The sequence below is a fragment of the Rana temporaria genome, chromosome 4 (genome assembly GCF_905171775.1).
Source record: "Rana temporaria chromosome 4, aRanTem1.1, whole genome shotgun sequence".
Lineage (NCBI taxonomy): Eukaryota > Metazoa > Chordata > Amphibia > Anura > Ranidae > Rana > Rana temporaria.
This window is the reverse complement of record NC_053492.1, coordinates 200,227,939-200,250,794: the sequence shown is the minus strand read 5'-3', so window position 1 is coordinate 200,250,794 and position 22,856 is coordinate 200,227,939. Positions and strand designations below refer to the sequence as shown.

Here is a 22,856-nt window from a genome sequence, read left to right as displayed (position 1 = left end):
CATTTACAACCTTTGAGATTGACATTCCCTGGTCTTCCCAGACAATGATTGAGAACAATCCATGACACTGGCAGGTCTCAGCTTTGCAAAGGGATCTGTGCATGCTATAAATTCTGCAGGGTGCCCAAACTTTTGCAGACGCCATTTTTTTTTCCTGTAATTTTCAAAAGTATAAATGATGGAAATAAAATCTAACTTTTTTTTGACATATTATAAAAATGTCTAATCTGTAATTTGATGCCTTTTGGAGATTTTTCCATCTTTCCTTGGCTTAGTTATGCACATTAATACAAATTTTTACCTGGGGTGCCCAAACTTTCGATCCCCACTGTATAAGGGATAATTAATTTAAAGCACTGTAATACTGGATTCCAACATCGGCTATCATGTAACAACTTTTTTTTTGCACTAATGCCCCTGTACACATAAGCAGAATTTTCGTCCGAAAAATAGTTCGATTTTTTTTCCGACAGAATTCCGCTCAAGCTTGGCTTGCATACACACGGTCACACAAAAGTTCTATGCACTTTCGAGTGTTAAGAACGCGGTGATGTACAACACGACGAGGCGAGAAAAGGAAGTTCAGCGCTTGAGCGCATGCGTCAAATTGTTTCCGAGCATGCATGTTTTTTTCCCCATCGGAATTCCATACCGACAAACGGATTTTCCGATAGGAATTTTTTCCATCTGAAAAATTGAGAACCTGCTCTCTATCTAAGTCCGTCGGAAATTGACAGAAAAAGTCCGATGGGGTATACACACGGTCGGAATATCCGACGAAAAGCTCCCATCTGACTTTTTCGATCGGAAAATCCTATCGCGTGTACACGACAACAAATTCACTGGGTTTCAATAATGTTTACAATTCTCTTATGAAATTGCGATATTGGTTTCTTAAAGCATTCGTTACAATTGGCACAAGCACATGATTAATGACTTAAGATTACATGGGATTGTATAGTCAAGCTGAATAAAATCCCAACAGCGGAGAAAGAAAGTCTCTGTAGCAGTAGGGCTACCCCTGCATGGCAAGGGTTAAATGCTTGTTTAGGTCTAATGGATAGCAAAATTAGTGACCACTATAACCCCAATATGAATGGTGAATTTACTGTATAGTTGAACCTTTGACAGATACAAAGAACCCACATTATTGCAGCTCTGTCTTCATTAATATATTAAATGTATTCTATGTAAATTCTTGAATTTGACTTGGTATAGTCTATTGCAGTCTACTGTATTGCACAGCTCAGACATAAGCAGCACAAAGAGCCAGTTAAATGTGCTGCAGTGCAAAGCACAAACTGATAGGAGGAGAAAGCAGAGTAACAGGGATGAGCTTATCAGTGTGCTGCTTCATCTTTCACTGTCCAGGTGGGATTATTATTATTACTAAATAGGATTTATATAGCGCCAACAGTTTAAGCAGCGCTTTACAATATAAAAGGGAGAAAATACAAGAGGATTAAGAGGGCCCTGCTCAGAAGAGCTTACAATCTAATAGGGTGGGGCGGAGGAGACGAGAGAGCTTGACAGTAGGAGGTCTTGAGAAGAGCGGAGAGGACGGTTTGGGATATGTTTGGAGACAAGATTGATGATGTAGCTCGGGCAGTTGTGGATGGCTTTGTAGGTTGTGGTTAATATTTTGAATTTAATTCGCTGGGTGATCCAGAGCCAGTGCAGGAATTGGAGGAGAGGTTTGGCAGACACTGAGCAGTTGGTAAGGTGGATAAGTCTGGCAGCAGCATTCATGATAGACTGAAGAGGGGATAGCCTATGGAGAGGCAGGCCAATAAAAAAGGGAGTTGCAATAGTCAAGGCGAGAGATAACAAGGGAGTGAATGAGGAGTTTTGTAGTTTCATTTGTTAAAGGGGCGAATTTTAGAGATGTTACGGAGGTGAATTCTACAAACTTTTGACAACGATTGGACTTGAGGCTGAAAAGACAAGTCAGAGTTTAAGATTACACCTAGTACCCTGGCGTGAGGGGAGGGACTGATGGTTGCTTTGTTGATTTTGATTGAAAAGTCATGAAGGGGGGCATGGGCAGGGGGGAATATTAGTAACTTAGTTTTAGAGAGATTTAGTTTAACCACTTGACCACTGGGCACGTAAACCCCCTTAATAACCAGACCAATTTTCAGCTTTCGGTGCTCTCACAATTTGAATGACAATTACTCAGTCATACAACACTGTACCCAAATGAAATTTTCTTCCTTTTTTTCACACAAATAGAGCTTTCTTTTGGTGGTATTTAATCACTGTTGGGTTTTTTATTTTTTGCGCTATAAGAGAAAAAAGACTGAAAATTCTGTAAAAAATAATAATTTTTCTTTGTTTCTGTTATAAAATTTGGCAAATTTAGAATTTTTTCTTCATTCTTTTCCATAAATGTGAAAGATGAAGTTACGCCGAGTGAATAGATACCCAACATGTCACCCTTCAAAATTGCATACGCTTGTGGAATGGCGGCAAACTTTGCTACTTAAAAATCCCCATAGACGACGTTGCAGGGTATTGTGGGTTATTGCGGGGTATTGTGGGTTATTGCGGGGCATTGCGGGGCATGGCAGAGTATTGCGGGGCATTGCAGAGTATTGCGGGGCATTGCAGAGTATTGCGGGGCATTGCAGAGTATTGCGGGGCATTGCAGAGTATTGCACAGGGAGGGATGGATGGCTGGATCTGTGACTGCATGTGTCACAGATCCAGCCCACAGCAGCAGCAGCAGCTGCTGCTTCCGCTCTCTCCCCTCTCCTCTCTCACACTGTACCGTTCGGTACAGAGAGGAGAGGGAGGAACCGGCGTCATCACATGACGCCGGTTTGTTTACTAGTGATCGCTCTCATTGGACGGAGCGATCACGTGGTAAACCGCCGCTATCAGCGGCGATTTACCGTGATCCGTGATCAGCCGGGTCCGGAGGACCCGGCGGTCACGGAGACTCCCGTGTGCGCGCCCCACAGGGCGCGCGATTCTGGGAGGACGTACATTGACGCCCTCCCAGAGTTAAGCAACCGCCTTGTAGACGTATTTCGTCTATAGGGCGGTTGCTAACTGGTTAACCTCTTGACCACTGGGCACTTAAACCCCCTTCCTAACCAGACCAATTTTCAGCTTTCGGTGCTCACAATTTGAATGACAATTACTCAATTGTCATACAACATTGTACCCGTCTGAAATTTTTTTTGTCCTTTTTTTCACAAAAATAGAGCTTTCTTTTGGTTGTATTTGATCACCTCTGCAGTTTTTATTTTTTGCGCTATAAAAGAAAAGAGACTGAAAATTCTGTAAAAATATAAAAAAAATTCTAGTTTGTCATATTAGCAGGTTATTTCTCACACACAGCATATGCATACCACAAATTACACCCCAAAACACATTCTGCTTTTCCTCCCGAGTATGGAGATGCCACATGTGTAAGACTTTTACACAGCTTGGCCACATACAGAAGCCCAACATGCAGGGAACACCATCAGGCGTTCTGGAGCACCAAGGCCAATTTTGACATTTCTCTCCTACATGTAAAAATCATCATTTATTTGCTAAAAAATTACATGGAAACCCAAAACATTATATATGCTTTTTTTTTTTCAAAGACCCTAGAGAATACAATGGCGGGTGTTGCAACTTTTTATCTTGCACTGTATTTTCGCAGCAATTTTTTAAACGCGTGTTTTTTAAAAAAAAAACAGTTTTGTGCTTAAAAAAAAAAAACAGTAAAGTTAGCCCAATGTTTTTGCACAATATGAAAGATGAAGATAAGCCGAGTAAATAGATACCTAACATGTCACCCATCAAAATTGCACACGCTCGTGGAATTGCGCCAAACTTCGCTACTTAAAAATCCCCATAGGCGACGTATTGCCGGGTATTGTGGAGTATGGGGGGTATTGCAGACAGTATGGGGGGTATTGCAGACAGTATGGGGGGTATTGCAGACAGTATGGGGGGTATTGCAGACAGTATGGGGGGTATTGCAGACAGTATGGGGGGTATTGCAGACAGTATGGGGGGTATTGCAGAGTATTGCGCAGGGAGGGATGGCTGGATCTGTGACTGCAATTGTCACAGATCCAGCCCACAGTGCTGCTGCTGCCACCCGCTCCCCCCCTCTCCTCTCACACTGTACTGATCGGTACAAAGAGGAGAGGGAGGAACCGGCGTCATTACATGACGACGGTTTGTTTACAAGTGATCGTTCCGTCATTTGACGGAGCAATCACGTGGTAAACGGCCGATATCAGCGGCAATTTACCGTGAGGGGGCGCGTGAGGGGCGCGCGAGTGAAGGATTATGGGAGGACGTCCCAGGGACGGCCTCCCAGAATAACCACCGAGCTGTAGCAGTATTTTCGCTATAGCGCGGTGGGAAAGTGGTTAAGGAAGTGGTGCGACATCCATGCCGAGATGTCAGTTAGTAAGTTAATAATCCGAGAGGAGACTGAAGGAGTGAGGTGAGGAGTAGACAGATAGATTTGGGTGTCATTAGCATATAAGTGGTATTGAAAGCCGTGGGCGGTTAACAATTGACCAAGAGAGGAGGTGTAGATAGAGAACAGAAGTAGTTCAAGAACAGAGCCTTGGGGGACCCCCACAGAAAGGGGCAATGTAGGGGAGGAGACAAAGTTGTAGGTAACACTGAATGAGCGCTGTGATAGATAGGCAGAGAACCAAGATCGAGCAGAATCTTGGAGGCCAAGGGAATGGAGTTTATTGAGAAGGAGCGGGTGGTCAACGGTATCAAAGGATGCAGAGAGGTCAAGTAGAAGGAGTACGGAGTACTGGCTGTTGCTTTTAGCAGTTTGTAAATTGTTAGTAATTTTTAAGTAAGGCAGTTTCCGCGGAGTGCTGCGAGCGAAAGCCAGACTGTAAGGGGTCAAGAAGGTTATTTTCGCTGAGGTAGGAGCCAAGACAGTTGTAGACTAGGCATTCTAAAAGTTGAGGTGAATGGGAGCAATGAGATGGGTCTTACGTTGTTCAGGTTGGTGGGGTCCAGTGAGGGCTTTTTAAGTATGGGAATGATCTGTGCATGTTTTAGAGGGGGGGTAGGTGCCACAAGAGAGGGAGAAATCGAAGATGTGAATGAGGGAGCATAGGATAGAAGAAGAGGGTGACCGTAGTAGTTGTGAGGTAACAGGGTCCAAGGGACAATTGGTTAGGTGGGCATCTGAGAAAAGTTCTGTAACCTCTTCAATAGTAGCCAATTCAAAAGAGGAGAGTGTTGAAAGTGCCGTTAGGCAAGTTATGTTGGGTGGTGAAGATGTACGGACAGTGGAGGTGTCCTCACGAATTGCATCAATCTTGTCTTTGAAGTGAGTGGCAATCTCTTGGGCAGTGAGTTAGTTATTGGGTAGAGGGGGTGGCGGACGAAGCAGAGAGTTAAAGGTTGAGAAGAGCCGACGAGGACTGGATGACAAGGTATTAATGAGAGACAAAATAGTCTTGTTTGGCAGCATGGAGGCAGGAATTTTATTTTAGAATGGCAGATTTATATAGGGTGAAGTCCTTCAGGCATTTGGTTTTACGCAACAGTCGGTCAAGAGCACGGAAATGTCTCTTGAGATTTCTAGTGTTGTCAGTTTGCCAGGGTTGTAACGGTCGGGGCCTGATTTTTGCGTGTGGTTAGAGGAGCAAGTGTATCTAGTGATGAGAGTGAACTGTTGTAGACAGAGGTGGCCAGGTCAGGACAGGACAGGGGAGAGATTATGTCATATAGGTGGTCAGTAGCAGAATAGAGAAGAGAAGGGTTAAAGTTGCAAAGGTTCCTACAAGTAATTGTTTGCTGCTTGGAGGTATGGTTGGTTGGAGGCAAGGATATGGTGAAACTGATGAGGTTGTGATCAGAGAGAGGAAAGGGGGTGTTGGTGAGGTTGGCAGGATTGCAGAGATGGGAGAATACAAGGTCAAGGGTATTACCATTGGAGTGAGTGGAAGTATGTGTCCATTGGGTTAGGTCAAAAGAAGAGGTTAAGTTGAGAAGTTTAGCTGTAGTTGGGCTGTTAACATTGACAGGAATGTTGAAGTCACCAACAATGATAGTAAGTATTTCAGAGGAGAGGAACTAGGGTAGCCAGGCAGCGAAGTCATCAAGAAAGCAAGACACTGGGAGGCCGATAAATTGCTGCAATCCTCAAAGAAATAGGAGAAAACAGACGGATACAGTGCATCTCGAAAGAAGAGAGGGATAGAGAGGGAGGGATAGGAAGGACTTGGAAGGCGCTTTGTGGGGATAGAAGAAATCCAACCCCACCTCCTTTCTGTCTGTTAGGTCTGGGGGAGCGAGTCCAATTGAGGCCTCAATGGAAGCAGGGGGATAGAAATTAAACTGAGTGGATTGCGGTACTTGCCAGATGAGGGGTATTGGACATGTGGCTTACAGTTGGAAAATGGCGGACCAGGATTAGGAGAAATATCGCCTGAGACTGGGAGAAGGAGGAGGGTGATGAAGGCACGATGGGAGTGGGATGTGCATAAGCTCACATGTCTAATGGGCCAATGGCCCATGTGGGTGATGATGGATGCAGTAGTAGGGAGAGGGTAGGAGTGAGGGTGATATATGCATGCTGCAGGGTAGAGAGGAGGGGAAGAGTAAAGATAAGTTGAGGATAGAAGACACCGATGTGAGAAGGAAGAGAAGGAGCATGATATTTGATAGAGAGTGGGAATCTGACTTCATATAAAATGTCAAATGCTGGCTTGCTGAGTTCTTGTTGTATCTTCATCCAGGTCAACTAAGAAAGATCATGTAACCCCCCCCCCCCTCCGCCAGGGTTATGTTGTGTGGCAGAGCTGTGTAGATCTCAGGACGGAATAGACAGAAATTCATTTGGAAAATAAATGGGCTCTTAATCATGTATTCCATCAGTATATTTAGCTGTTTGCTCGTTGTTTAGTGTTAAGTATTTGAATATTTGGCCTACCTGTGCATGCTCCTATGTTCAGTTATTTTTTTTTTTATTATTCTTTTGTAATGTTCAGTTACATAGTTGGTCATGTTGAAAAAAGACAAGTCCATCCAGTTCAACCATAAAAAATCTTTTATCGTACAATCCAATATACCCAATTCTATACCCACAGTTGATCCAGAAGGCAAAAAACCCCAGCAAAGCATGATCCAATTGGCTCCAGCAGGAGAAAAAAATTCCTTCCTGATCCCCCGAGAGGCAATCGGATTTACCCTGGACCAACTTTACCTATAAGGCCTTGTACACACGAGAGGATATCCGCTGGAAACGGTCCGCTGGACCGTTTCCAGCGGATAAATCCTCTGACGGATTTGGATCTGATGGCTGTACACACCATCAGATCTAAATCCCCGCGGAATACATCCGCGGTGATGTCGCTGCGACGATGAAATGGCGACGTGCGCGACGCTGGAAGGTTAATACTTCCACGCATGCGTCGAATCATTATGACGCATGTGAGGGATGGGAGCGGACGGACTGATCCGGTGAGTCTGTACAGACGACCGGATCAGTCCGCTGGACTGGATTCCAGCGGATAGATTTCTTAGCATGCTAAGAAATTTTTATCCGCTGGGAATCCGTCGGCTGGATTTTTATCCGCCTAAAAATGTCCGCTAGGCTGTACACACGACCGGATCTATCTGCTGGAACTGATCCACGGATCAATCCCAGCGGATCGATCTGGTCGTGTGTACGGGGCCTAAATGTTAGTACCCAGTTATATTGTGTACATTTAGGAAAGAATCCAGGCCTTTCTTAAAGCAACCTACTGAGCTGGCCAGAACCACCTCTGCAGGGAGTCTATTCCACATTTTCACAGCCCTGATGTGAAGAAACCTTTTCTTATTTGGAGATGAAATCTCTTTTTCTCTAGACGTAAAGAGTGCCCCCTTGTCTTTTGTGTTGACCAGAAAGTGAATAACTCAACACCAGGGCCGGACTTACCATTGGCCCTGACTGGGCTCAAGCCCAGGGGCCCCACCCAATACGGGGCCCCCTTAAAAATTTTTTTTTTTTTTTTTTTTTTTTTTTTTTTTTAGGGGTCCGGAGGTCCCCAGGGGCCCGGAGGCCCCCAGGGCCCCGGACGGCAACCCCCCTTTTTTTTATTTATTTTTTGTAAAAAAATGTTTTTTTATATATATATATATATATATATATATATATATATATATATATATATATATATATATATATATATATATATATATATATATATATATATATATATATATTTTATTATTATTATTAAAGGGCCCAGGGGTCTCCAGGGCCCCGGATGGCAACCCCCCTTTTTTTTTATTTATTTTTTGTAAAAAAATGTTTTTTTTATATATATATATATATATATATATATATATATATATATATATATATATATATATATATATATATATTTTATTATTATTATTAAAGGGCCCAAGGGTCTCCAGGGCCCCCGGATGGCAACCCACCTTTTTTATTTTATTTTTTATAAAAAAAATTACATTTTTATTTATATATTTATATATATATATATATATATATATATATATATATATATATATATATATATATATATATATATATATATATATATATATTTTTTTTTTTTTTTTATTAAAGGGCTCAGAGGTCCCCAGGGCCCCATGTGGCAACCCCCCCTTTTTTATTTTTTTTATAAATGTTTATTTTTTTATTTTTGTTTATTTTTTATTTTTTTATTAAAAGGCCCAGAGGTTCCCAGGGGCCCAGAGGTCCCCAGGGCCCCCGGGTTTGGCAACCTCCCTTTTTTTTATGTATTTTTTATAAATGTTTTTTTTTTATTATTATTAAAGGGCCCAGAGGTTTATTTTTTCTTTTTATTAAAAGGCCCAGAGGTCCCCAGGGCCCCGGATGGCTACATATATTTATATATATTTGTTTTCTTCTTTATTTCTTCTTTTTTTTGTAAAGGCCCCCCCCCCCCGCTTCTCAATTTGCGGCAGCCCCCACGCTTCTCAATTTCAGGCGGCAGCACCCCCACCCCCCCTAGGTTCTCTGCTTCAGGGGGCCCATGCCTTAAGCTGTGCAAGGGGCCCCAAAATTCCTGATGGCGGCCCTGCGCATACCTCCCAACACGCACGGATTCTGTGGGACACAGAACAGCTTCTTCCCGCAGTCCCGCAAAAGGGTTAATTTTCCCGCACTGCAAGAGGAGGCAGCACGGAAGCAGGAGGAACCGGAGTGGTGTGTGGAGGACTGTGGCTGCTGAAGGGAAGATAGCCGAGAGCCGGGCTAATGACAGTCTGTGGACCCGGCTGTTGGCACAGGTGAGAGGCACCCCCCCCCCTCAACAACTGCAAAATCCCCCCCCGCTCAACAACTTCAATTCGCCCCCCCCCCCCCGCTCAACAACTTCGATCCCCCCCAATTCTCGGCTCCAGGGGGCCCCTTCAACACTCAAGCCCAGGGGCCCCCACCACCCTAAGTCCTGCCCTGCTCAACACCATGTTCCGAAAAAAATGTGACAGATGGACTTTGGAGGCATGTTCTATTAAAAATTGAATATTTATTAAAAAAAGATATAAAAATCATAAAAAAATAATATATAAACAATTAAGGCGGTTCCTAAGAATGAATAAGAACACAAGAAAAATGGCATAACACGACACCTATAACCTGAGGGTACAGTAAATAAATAAAAGTGGAGAACTAGCAACCACTTCCTACTAATGATTGTGTAATAACAACCCTTATGGTTTGCAGAAGGTGATGTGTCATGCAAAGCTCAGCCCAACATGTTGCGCGTTGAGAGAAAACGGTTCTTTAGGAGATTTAAACAAGTTCTACAAGGTAATGATAATAACACAAATTTTACAATCAAAAACACACAACAAATAAACAAAGTTTACACCAAGTATGGACCCCTTATATATTTGTACATGTTGATCATATCCCCCTTAATCTCCTCTTCTCAAGAGTGAATAAATTCAGTTCCTCTAATCTTCCCTCATAGCTGAGCTCCTCCATGCCCTTTATCAGTTTGGTTGCCCTTCTCTGCACTTTCTCCAGTTCCTTAAAGGAGTTCTCCAAGCTAAAACTTTTAACCCCCGCTGTGCCCGGGCTGTAAAACTATACAAAATAAACTTTCACTTACCTGCCTACGATCCCCCGTTGTTCCGATATCGCCGTCCCGTTCTCCGGTCACGGTCTGTTCCACTTCCTGCGGGTCGGTGACTCACAGTGCGCTCAGCCTATCAGCGGCCGCAGCAATGTCCCGTCGCGGCCGCTGATAGGCTGAGCGCACTGTGAGTCACCGACCCGCAGGAAGTGGAAGAGACCGGGACCGGAGAACGGGACGGCGATATCGGAATAACGGGGGATCGTAGGCAGGTAAGTGAAAGTTTATTTTGTATAGTTTTACAGCCCGGGCACAGCGGGGGTTAAAAGTTTTAGCTTGGAGAACTCCTTTAATATCCCTTTTGAGAACTGGTGCCCAAAACTGAACTGCATTTTCCAGACGAGGTCCTACCAAGTTCTTTATCAGTACTGACCAAAACAGACAATATATTATTTTAAATTCAACCTGTTGTAATACACAGAAAGAGAGATATGGCCTTTTTAGCTAAGAACAAGTGTAGTATCTGTATTAGTTTTTAGGAACAGAATGCTGGCTGGCATCCTTTCCATGGGGGCGCTGGTCCAGTAAAGGTGGGTACAGTGGGAGGGATAATTTACCTCACAGGTTGAATCTGGCCTGGTTTACCAGGCTTGTCCATGGTTGTAGGCTTGTTTCCAGTTGAAAGAATCCCTCTCTTCTGGTATGAATGGGACTGCATTTGTCTGGTGCCAGGGGTGCCAGGAAAACACTAGGTTTGGAACCTCACCGAGTTTCACTGACACTAGTTGGACATGTCACTTATTACTTTTATTACACTCTCTTCTTGAGTAGGCCTTTTGGCTTCTCCTGAGCAATAGTTGCCCTGGTCAGAAGGCCTGCCTTGTATACTGTACTTGGCACTTTCTTTTTATTTCATGCATGAATAGATCACAAGCACTAACATTGAACACTCACAAACAGACTTTGGACTAGGTGGTCAGAAATAGCCTGCCCCTGTCAGGTGCCTCAGGCTCCAGGGGGTTGTTGAGGCCCTTCCTCTTCAGAGGTTGGTCCGTTACTATACCCTTGTGTACGGTACTTTTTTTGTGTGCTGTCATTTCACAGTTCTCTAGTGTAAACAGGGATTCCACAAGAACAAGAAGAAGCTTCATACAAAAAAAATAAAAAATAAAACGATGTACATAGAGAGCGCCACATCCTTCTTGTGTAATCTGCAGGGCTGATCCAACAGTTTAACAGCTGAAGTCCTGCTCTGCATTTATTTATGAATACAAGCTACTATAATAATTCACTGTTATGTGTAAATAAAAATAAAATAAACACAACATTTTAGCCTCTTATTAAAGCGGTATTAAACCCAATACCAAAAATGTAATATTTTGCAGCTTACTAATCATTAGATGTGGTGTCTGCATTAGTTGGCTTATTTCTCTCTATTTTTAGCTGTTGATCTGGTCAGTAACACCTCCTATAATAGAGTGCCCCAGTGGCGGTGCGTCCATAGAAGGCGCAGGAGCGCCGCCCCCTCTCGCTCCTGCACCGCCACTGAATACAATACATAGATTCATGCATTGCACTGGCAGCATTTTACAGGGCAAAGTGGCAACAATTGATGGCACAGTGGCTGTGTTTGGCATGGCACAGTGGTGACAATTGATGGGCACAGTGGTGACAATTGATGGCACAGTGGCGACAATTGATGGCACAGTGGCGACAATTGATGGCACAGTGGCGACAATTGATGGCACAGTGGCGACAATTGATGGCACAGTGACTGTTTGATGGCACAGTGGCTGCGTTTGGCATGGCAAAGTGGTGACAATTGATGGGCACAGTGGTGACAATTGATGGCACAGTGGTAACAATTGATGGCACAGTGACTGTTTGATGGCACAGTGGCTGCGTTTGGCATGGCAAAGTGGTGACAATTGATGGGCACAGTGGTGACAATTGATGGCACAGTGGCGACAATTGATGGCACAGTGGCGACAATTGATGGCATGGCACAGTGGTGACAATTGATGGGCACAGTGGCTAGAAGGAGGATAGAAATTAAACTGAGTGGATTGCGGTAGTTGCCAGATGAGGGGTATTGGACATGTGGCGTTTGATGGCATGGCACAGTGGCGACAATTGATGGCATGGCACAGTGGCGACAATTGATGGCATGGCACAGTGGCGACAATTGATGGCATGGCACAGTGGCGACAATTGATGGCATGGCACAGTGGCGACAATTGATGGGCACAGTGGTGACAATTGATGGCACAGTGACTGTGTTTGATGGCACAGTGGCTGCGTTTGGCATGGCAAAGTGGTGACAATTGATGGGCACAGTGGTGACAATTGATGGCACAGTGGTGACAATTGATGGCATGGCACAGTGGTGACAATTGATGGGCACAGTGGCTAGGAGGATAGAAATTAAACTGAGTGGATTGCGGTAGTTGCCAGATGAGGGGTATTGGACATGTGGCGTTTGATGGCATGGCACAGTGGCGACAATTGATGGCACAGTGGCGACAATTGATGGCATGGCACAGTGGCGACAATTGATGGCATGGCACAGTGGCGACAATTGATGGGCACAGTGGCTAGAAGGAGGATAGAAATTAAACTGAGTGGATTGCGGTAGTTGCCAGATGAGGGGTATTGGACATGTGGCGTTTGATGGCATGGCACAGTGGCGACAATTGATGGCATGGCACAGTGGCTGCCTTTGATGGGCACAGTGGCTGCCTTTGATGGGCACTGTGTGGCTGCCTTTGATGGGCACTGTGTGGCTGCCTTTGATGGGCACTGTGTGGCTGCCTTTGATGGGCACTGTGTGGCTGCCTTTGATGGGCACTGTGTGGCTGCCTTTGATGGGCACTGTGAGGCTGCCTTTGATGGGCACTGTGAGGCTGCCTTTGATGGGCACTGTGAGGCTGCCTTTGATGGGCACTGTGAGGCTGCCTTTGATGGGCACTGTGAGGCTGCCTTTGATGGGCACTGTGAGGCTGCCTTTGATGGGCACTGTGAGGCTGCCTTTGATGGGCACTGTGAGGCTGCCTTTGATGGGCACTGTGAGGCTGCCTTTGATGGGCACTGTGAGGCTGCCTTTGATGGGCACTGTGAGGCTGCCTTTGATGGGCACTGTGAGGCTGCCTTTGATGGGCACTGTGAGGCTGCCTTTGATGGGCACTGTGAGGCTGTTTTTGATGGGCACTGTGAGGCTGCCTTTGATGGGCACTGTGAGGCTGCCTTTGATGGGCACTGTGAGGCTGCCTTTGATGGGCACTGTGAGGCTGCCTTTGATGGGCACTGTGAGGCTGCCTTTGATGGGCACTGTGAGGCTGCCTTTGATGGGCACTGTGAGGCTGCCTTTGATGGGCACTGTGAGGCTGCCTTTGATGGGCACTGTGAGGCTGCCTTTGATGGGCACTGTGAGGCTGCCTTTGATGGGCACTGTGAGGCTGTTTTTGATGGGCACTGTGAGGCTGCAATTGTTTTTTTTCGTTTGTTTGCGCCCCCCCAAACATTTTAAGCACCAGCCGCCACTGGAGTGCCCCCACTCTGAATGAATGGGTAAAGGGGACACCATTGGACTGGAGCATTGTCAGTCTGGGGGAAGGGGAGAGTTAGATGTAGTAGCAGATTTGAACACGCTAACAAATTAAAGCCACACACCATCCAATACTTTATAAGCAGTTACAGAAAACTGTTTTTGGGATAAAGGTTTTACATAAAGGAATAAAAGCTGATCATTGTAAGCACCCCTGCTAGTGTCAAATGGTTTGCCTCATCCCTGTAACTGATACGTTTTGCTGGAGAGCTTGTTCTTTTGAAAAACAGACTTACTGGCTGGATCAGTAGATGAAAATAAAAGGAAAGCTTCAAAAAGAAAATGAATGCAGCCACCACATCTAGGAAGCGATAAGCTAAAACATAATAAATGTTTGCTTTTGGATTTAATACTGCTTTAAAGGCCAAGTTTATATTTTGTAAAAATAAATGCACATTTCTTTACTGGCAAAATCATATGCATTATTTTTTATTTTTTATACTGCTGCCAGTAGAGCATTGCACACCCAATCAGAAGATCATAGGTGCAATGCCAGGCTCCTGCAGAGATTCAGTAGAGCTGTTTGCCCGTACCACCTGGCTGACAGTTACTGGAGTGCCGGAACAATCAATGAACTATGAGGACACTTCTTCAGTGCCCTCATAGTTCATTAAGAACTACAAGCCATCTGTGGCAGGTGGGACTTGCACTTTATTCACAGAATTCTCTGAATGAATGATGTGGCTGTGTGGGCGGAGCCCAGCAGAGCTGCGTTGTTTTTAAAGCGGTGGTTCCCCCTAAAACAAATTTCTAACAATACATTCGTAAGACCCGTTACACTGCAGGTAGGCTGGCTTTTGTTTTGTTTTTTTAGTACATACCTCGATATCGCCGTTTCGTCCCTTGGCGGTGGGCGTTCCTAGTTGATTGACGTTCCTCCGACGGGCGCATACTTCGCGTCACGACTTTCCGACAGAAGCCGAACGTCATTGCGCAGGCGCCGTATAGAGTCGGCTCTATACGGCGCCTGCGCAGCGACGTTCGGCTTCTTTCGGAAAGTCGTGACGTCACGTATGTGCCCGGAGGAACGTCAATCAACTAGGAACGCCCACCGCCAAGGGACGAAACGGCGGGATCGAGGTATGTACTAAAAAAACAAAAGCCAGCCTACCCGCAGTGTAACGGGTCTTACGAATGTATTGTTAGAAATTTGTTTTAGGGGGAACCACCCCTTTAACCACTTCCATACAGGGCTTTTATACACACCTTCATACCGGGCCTATTCTGGCACTTCTCTCCTACATGTACAAATCATAATTTTTTTGCTAGAAAATTACACAGAACCCCCAAACATTATATATGTTTTTTTAGCAGACACGCTAGGGAATAAAACGACGGTCATTGAAACGTTTTATCTTGCACGGTATTTGCGCAATCATTTTTCAAACGCCTTTTTTTTTTGGAAAAAAATTGTTTCATGAATTAAAAAAATAACAAAACAGTAAAGTTAGTCCAATTTTTTTTGTAAAATATGAAAGATGATGTTACACCGAGTAAACAGATATCCAACATGTCACGCTTTAAAATTGCGCACACTCATGGAATGGCACCAAACTTCGGTACTTAAAAATCTCCATAGGCAATGCTTTGAAAATTTTTACAGGTTACCAGTTTAGATTTACAGAGGAGATCTAGTGCTAGAATTGTTGCTGGCACTCTAACGCACGTGGCGATACCTCACATATGTGGTTTAAACGGCGTTTACATATGTCGGCGGGACTTGCGTGTGCGTTAGCTTCTGCGCGCAAGCTACTGGGGACAGGGGCGTTAAAAAAAAATTGTATTTCTTTTTTTTTCTTTTTTTTTACATATTTATTTTTTTACATTTATTTTTTTTTTTTTATTATCACTTTTATTCCTATTACAAGGAATGTAAACATCCTTTGTAATAGGAATGTGTGCGCCAGATACACTTTATGGAGAGATGCGGGGTCAATAAGACCCCACATCTCTCCTCCAGGCTGGAAAGCATGAAATCGGTGAAAAAAATTCACCGATCTCATGCATACTGTTGCTTAGCAACCGCAATTGCGGCTTTGTTTACTTACGGGGACCCGGGCGTGACGTCATCACATCGCGCCCGGGTCCTCCGATGGTCATAGAGATGACTGGTGACCATCTGGTCACCAGTCATCTCTATGCTTCCCGACGATTCGTTCTCCGGGCCCTCGATGGCACGGGAGAGCCCGGAGAAGCACCGGATGGCGGCGGGAGGGGGGGGATGTCCCCTCCCGCCGCCTGTAAGAACAATCTAGCGGCGGAATCGCCGATATGATCGTTCTTACGTTGTGCAGAATCGCGGCAGAAGAGAAGGATATCTGAATGATGCCTCTAGCTGCAGGCATCATTCAGATATCCCCCACAAAGCCCAGGACGTCATATGACGTCCACTCTGAACGGTAGAGGTTCCTTGTGGACGTCATTTTACAATGGGCCGGTTTTGAAGTGGTTAAAATCTGACAGCGGGGGTGGGGAAAGGGAAGGGAGGCAAGCTGCTCCAAAGTAACATGTTACACCCTAAATGTGGGTGTAAAGCCCCGATCAGGCTGTTGGCGGAAAATCCCACCATTTGTATACATTCAATCGGACAAATGTTGTCGGATTTTCCACAGGCAAATGTTGCATAACATGCTTTAAAATTTTCTGCGGACGACGGTCTGTTTTTGGATTATACAAGTGTGTGTACACAAGTCCATCGGACAAAAGTCCAAAGTACAAACACACATGCTCAATATCAATTCTCACCAAACCCGACATTAGCAGAAGGTGCCCAAAGGGTGGCGCTCAAGGGCTGAAAAAACATGTAGTTTCATGTTTGTTGGCAAACAATTGTGTGCCGTTTGCATGCAAGACAAGTGTTTGGCCAACGCCCTTCGGACAAAAGTCAGTGCCTTTTTTTGCGGAAAAAATGGAGTTACACTTACCGGTAACGTCCTTTCAAGTAGTCTTTCAGGACAGCCACAACTTGAGATAGGCTCCTCCTCTTCCTTAGGAAACACTGCACAGCCTTTAAAATCTCTCCTCCCCCTGCTAGACCTCAGTTTTTATACGAGCACTCCGGTCCGCTGGGGAGACACAAGAACATGTTAGTAATCCATAGTTTAAACGTCAATATCATACTATGTTCCTGGATTAAGAACCACTTCTTCCAACTTTTCGGGAGGGTAACTAGGGCTGTCCTGAAAGACTACTGGAAAGGACGTTACCGGTAAGTAACTCCATTTTTCCCTATCCGTCTTTCAGGACAGCCACAACTTGAGGATAATCGAGTACTTACAATTTAGGGTGGGACCACGGCTTGCAAGACTTTTCTCCCAAAGGCTTGTTCACCTGCTGACACCAAGTCTACTCTATAATGCTTGACGAAGGTGGCGTAGCTGGACCAAGTTGCGGCTTTGCATATTTGATCTGGCGTCGCTCCAGCCCTTTCAGCCTGAGAAGTAGCCACCGCTCGAGTAGAGTGTGCCTTTATTCCTGTAGGGACTTCCCTACCAGTCAAGGAGTAAGCCTGCCCAATAACTAGTCTAAGCCATCTAGCAATTGTGCGCCGAGACGCTTTCTGTCCCTTTCTGGTCCCAGAAAACAAAACAAACAAAGAGTCTGACTTCCTAAAACCCCGAGTCAGCTCCAAGTACTGTAGGATGCATCTAACATCTAGTGTACTAAACTTAAACTCCCTTTCACCTGAGGGATTGGAACAAAATGAAGGTAACACAACCTCTTGGCTTCTATGAAACTTTGAAGCCACTTTCGGAAGGAAAGCCGGATCGGTTTTAAAAACAACCCGATCCGGAAAAATTACACAAAAAGGACGAATGGACAGGGCTTCCAATTCACTGACCCTCCTGGCAGTAGTCACTGCAACTAAAAAGACTGTCTTAAACGTTAAATCCTTTAACGAACACTTGTCTAAGGGTTCAAAGGGCAACCCTGTTAGCACCTGTAAAACTAGTGATAGATCCCACTTGGGGAAGGGAGGTCCCTGAGAAGGTTTCTGTCTGGACAAAGCCCTAAAGAACCTGATGACCCAAGGATTGGAGGCTAGAGGGCTCTCTAGAAACACACTGAGGGCTGAGACCTGGCCTTTAAGGGTACTCACTGACAAGCCTTTATCCGCTCCGCACTGAAGAAACTCTAGAACGGACTTGTGGTTTTGTGCTGGAAAGGAAAATTCCTGGCACCAAGTATTAAAACAAAGCCAAACTTTTCTATAGATAGAACGCGTCTCCTTCTTCCTACTGTTAAGAAGGGTGGCAGTCAGTTTGTCCGAAAAACCTCTGGACCTCAGCAAGGACTCCTCAGTAACCACGCCGCAAGGTTCCACCTGTGTACATAGAACTGGGCCCTGCGAGAGGAGATCCTCTCGAAGAGGAAGAAAAAGAGGGGGTTCTGTGGTCAGTTGCTTGAGAACCGAAAACCAAGCCCTCTTGGGCCAGTGGGGTGCCACAAGGATAAGTGAGGTGTTCTCCAGCTGAAATTTTCTCAGGACCAGTGGTAAAAGAGCTGGGGGTGGGAAGGCGTAACAAATCCCGAATCGCCAGCTCTGGGATAGGGCATCTATCCCTCTTGCACCCTCTCCCCTGCCCCGAGAGAAAAACCAATGTGTTTTTGCGTTCTCCCTGGACACAAAGAGGTCCATCTCCGGAGACCCCCATCTCTTGACCAAAAGATGGAAGACCTCCTGATTGAGGGACCACTCGTCTTCCCTCAGTTGACTTCGACTGAGGAAATCCGCTGTACTGTTTTCTATTCCCCTTAGAAAAACTGCTGATAAGGACAGGGTGTTTGTTTCGGCCCAGCGAAAGATTCTTGTTGTTATGGCCGACAGGGCTACACACCTGGTGCCACCCTGTTTGTTCACATAGGCCACGGCCGACGCATTGTCTGACCTCACCTGGACGTGGTGTCCTCGAAGTCTCTCCTGAAAGAAGATGAGAGCTAAACCGATCGCCCTCAGCTCCTTCCAGTTGGAGGAATGTTTCAGCTCAGCCACTTCCCAAACACCCTGTGCTGGAAGTACACCCAGGTGAGCGCCCCAACCTCTGCCGCTGGCAGGACGTCTAGGTGTTCTGAGCTGTGGTCCCAGACTCAGAGTACAAAGGCCTGCAGGGCCCGAAAGTGAATCCCTGCCCACTGGACTGCCGGTAGAGTGGAAGTTAACAGTCCTAGTGTCGACATCAGGAATCTGATTGAAACCTGATGGCTGCCCTGGAGGGCAGATACCGACTTTTCTAACTTTAGAGCCTTCTCTAATGGAAGGAAGACCCTTAGAAGGGTGGAGTCCAGGGTGTACCCTAAATAAGGAATGCGCTGCGATGGTATTAGACTGGATTTTTCCAGGTTTAACAGCCAACCTAGGTCCATAAGGGTCTTTTTGGTTAGTTCCAGGTCCCTGGATACTTGTTCCGGAGAGGCTGCAAAAAGAAGCAGGTCGTCCAGGTACGCTATTATACCCACTCCCTGAAGACGCAGAAAAGCTATTGGTTCCGCCAGGACCTTTGTGAACACGCGGGGTGAGGAGGATAGACCGAATGGCAAGGCCTGGAACTGTAGGTGCACCACCGAAGTTCCCAGTCTATCGCTAGCCGTAGAAACTCCTGAGACCCCTCTGCAATGGGTACGTGCAGGTACGCGTCCCTGAGGTCCAGGGAGACCATAAAGCAATTCTGTGGTAGGAGGGCCCTTACCGTGAAAATTGACTCCATACGGAATCTTTTGTATGTTACTGACTTGTTCAGCGGTTTCAGGTTTAGGATTAACCTGTACTTGCCAGAGGGTTTCTTTACCACGAAAACGTGGGAGTAAAACCCTCTTTTCTCCTCTCCTTTTGGGACTCTGCAAACAACATTTTGGACCTCCAGATCCCTCAAGGCCCCCAGGAGAGCCTCTGCTTTTTCCCTGGCTCTGGGAAGCTGAGTGACCAGGTACCTCTGTGGCGGAAGGGATGAGAACTCCAGGGAATACCCCCTTCTCACTATTGCCAATACGTACCTGTTTGGGGAAAAAGACTCCCATTGTGGGAGGAAGGCCCCCAACCTTCCCCCCACTCTGATCTGGGAGTCATTGTTTTTTGGGGGGCTGGTCAGGTGGGCGAAAAATCGCTCCTCTTCCCCTACCCCTGGGTGTCCAGATCCTTTGAGTCTCTGGTTTCGGGACCCCTGTTTGTCTCTGGGGACGAAACCCTCTCCCTTTTAGTGGAGTTTTACGTTTAAACGGAAAAGATTTTTTCTTATCCGCCATGCGGTCTAAGACTGACTCCAGGTCGGGACCAAATAGGAGATCTCCTGTAAAGGGAATCCCACATAACTTAGACTTGGACGCAATGTCTCCTGACCAAGTCTTGAGCCAGAGAGCTCTTCTGGCAGAATTAGCCAGGGCTGCTGACCTGGCTGACATGCGGACGGATTCTGCTGAAGCATCCGCAATGTAGGCTACCCCCTTTAAAATTGTGGGGAAGGAAGCCAAAATAGTGTCCTTGTCCGTATCCGCCTCAATATGTTCTTGGATCTTTGAGAGCCAGTGCTCTAAATTACGGGCCACTACTGTAACTGCTAATTCTGGTTTTAAATTGCCAATTATGGACTCCCAAGCTTTTTTCAACAACGAGTCCATTCTCTTATCCATAGCATCCGTCAGGTTGCCCATATCTTCAAATGCTAAATCAGTCTTTTTAGAGACTTGGGAAAAGGCCGCATCTAATTTAGGGTTCTTATTCCAAACGGACGTGGAATCTTCCGCAAAGGGAAACCTTCTCTTAAGGGATTGAGAAAAGGCTTTCTTTCAGGGTCCTGCCACTCCTTCTCAACAGTATCAACCAGAAGTTCGTGCACTGGGAAGACCCTGCCCTTGTGTTCCCCCAGACCTTTGTACATCTGGTCATGGAGACCAAGAGGTTTACTATCCGTGTGAATGCCTAGGGTCGTGTAAATGGCACCTAGCAGTTCCTCAACCTCATCAAGAGATCGCTTATATCTGGAAGACTTCTTGGACTCACTGTCCTGGTCTTCTTCACCTGACTCTGCCTGCGAGTCGGAAGCAACATTCTCCATTAGGGAGTGCTGCCCCTGAGAAGGGCCTGCAAAATCAACTGCCTCCGCTGAAGGATCGGGAGAGGCAGGTGCAGGACCCTGAACATTAGGGTGGGCTGTAACCTGTGTGGGTACCAGGGGGGGTTGCACCCTTTCAAACAAGGTTTTGAAAGAGGAAAAGGTAGAGGCCAGTTCTTTAACTGAAGCAGCTAAACTATCCCCCTGTTCTGCATCCCTTTCCCTAACTAGAGAGTTTATGCAGTCTCTGCACAAAACTTTCGTCCAAGAATCAGGAAGGGAGTCCCTACAGGAAGCACATTTCTTCTTAGAACTATGTGTCCTTCCCGTTTTTTCTTGTTTTTCTAGGCTCTTCTGAAATAGAAGAAATAAGGACCCACATTTAAAAAAGCAAAGATACAAAAAAGTTTTTTTTTTTTTTTTTTTTTTAAAACATGGTTACAACCCTCTGGGAAGCACTAGACAGACACTACTGCTAGGTGCCCTTGCTGCCTTTCCCTCCTCTCCCCCAACCACCAAGGGGAAGCAGAGGAAGGATAAAAGACAGTCTAAGGTTTTGGGAAACCCTCCCCAGGAAACCCTTACCTTGGACTGGCTGGAGGTAGCGTCCCTGGTCGGGTCCCGTTCCGGAGAAGTCACCGACATTGTGGGGTGGTTGCGCTGTGTCTAACTCGTCCCAACGAGTATCCGACACCTCCAGCAGGACGCGTGGGTCTCTATCAGCGCCGCGACCCGGAACCGGAAGTCGCGGGTCAAAGGGAATCCTTTCCGAGGCGCACCGGAAGTGACGTCGCCCGCCACTCGGCCCGCGATTTTTAAAAAAAAACAACCTGCGGCCTGTAATCAGGGTGCCCGGAGCCGAGTTCCCCTGCCGCGGTCCTATGGACACGATAGGGACCCCCCACAAACCGACTGCCGCGCTCGACATGGGTTGGGGTGCGTTTTTGGCGGTAAGTTTTCGCCCAATCTCCTTTAGGAAGCCCTTGCCTCCCACATAGGAAAAATAATGGCCACAGTCCCCTGACTGCACTGCCTGGTTCCTTAGCAGTGTCTCCCCACCGGAGGAAACACTAAGAACTGAGGTCTAGCAGGGGGAGGAGAGATTTTAAAGGCTGTGCAGTGTTTCCTAAGGAAGAGGAGGAGCCTATCTCTCTCAAGTTGTGGCTGTCCTGAAAGACGGATAGGGAAATCTGATCGTGTGTACGAGGCTTAACTTGTAACAAAAGGTGAACTTATCTTTAAACCTTTAGTGAACCTTAATTTGTTTTTATTAATTATTTTTATTTCCACACATGCCCCTTTACCCCCCCCCCCCCCCCCATGCACATGCTTGATATTTTCTAAATGATGCAGCGCAAGGAAACATAAATTGATTTTCCCTGTAATATTATAGAGAGTTTATCCTCCCTATGACGTGCAGTATATGTATATGTATGTATTTGAGTTTTTTCCAGTAAACAACTGTAAAATCTTTTACACTTTCATTCAAACTTTCTGTAGGAAATATTGAATTAGCAGTCCCACATGCTAAGCTGTGGACCAGCAAAGATTTAGCTCACTGCCGTACTCTTTAACTTGGTTATGGTCTGCTGAAGCAGCTAAAGGACATCTATCTTACAAGGGCAGAGTGCATTACATACAAGTCACCTAAGGCCAATTTCTCAGTGGAAAGAAAAACTTCTAATCCACCCTTATGTCAAACTAGCAAACCGAGTCACATCTCCTTATGAGGCTGTCACTAAGAAGTGTGTTTATTAATACTTCAATTAATGGCATGTGTTGTTCATCCATTTACTTCTTAGTAACAACTGCGCACATATGAATACTCTGCATGCAAAAATCCTCCATCCTACAAAATACTTGATGATCACCCTGTAACAAGAAGATGGTTATTTACTGGCTCCGTGCAGCCTTATCACATATTATCCATAATATGTATTCATGTATCCATAAAGCTGCCAGTATTTTAGTATGACTACAGTCTGTGCCAGGAAAAGGTCCTCTGGCACCCAAACCCTACTAAGGTCTTTAATTCAGCATTACAAAATTGAACACAATTTTAAAACTTATGTACACACGGTAAAAAAGAAAAAAAAAAAAGGGAACCAATGGGTTAATAAAACTAATTAGGATTAACCAACATTTTACCTGCAAATTGTAGGG

General features: G+C 45.6%; 1 protein-coding gene across 1 annotated transcript; it reads right to left on the bottom strand.

Moving 5' to 3' along the window:
* Window positions 1-16,672: 16,672 nt before the first annotated feature.
* Window positions 16,673-20,292, bottom strand: LOC120935688. The gene is made up of 3 exons (XM_040347742.1): window positions 20,033-20,292; window positions 16,925-19,061; window positions 16,673-16,712 (listed from the first exon to the last, which is right to left on the bottom strand). Exons 1-2 carry the CDS (start codon window positions 20,290-20,292, stop codon window positions 16,928-16,930), a joined length of 2,394 nt encoding a protein of 797 aa, XP_040203676.1. The 3' UTR covers window positions 16,673-16,712; window positions 16,925-16,927.
* Between the last annotated feature and the right edge of the window lie 2,564 nt (window positions 20,293-22,856).

Bases quoted from the DNA above. Each gene is read 5' to 3' on its own strand.
- LOC120935688 (XM_040347742.1), bottom strand. From the start codon at position 20,292: ATGGGCAACCTGACGGATGCTATGGATAAGAGAATGGACTCGTTGTTG. The intron at 19,062-20,032 runs GTCAGCAGCCCT...TTCTTTTTGCAG, and splicing joins TCCGTCCGCATGTCAGCCAG to CCTCTCCGGAACAAGTATCC.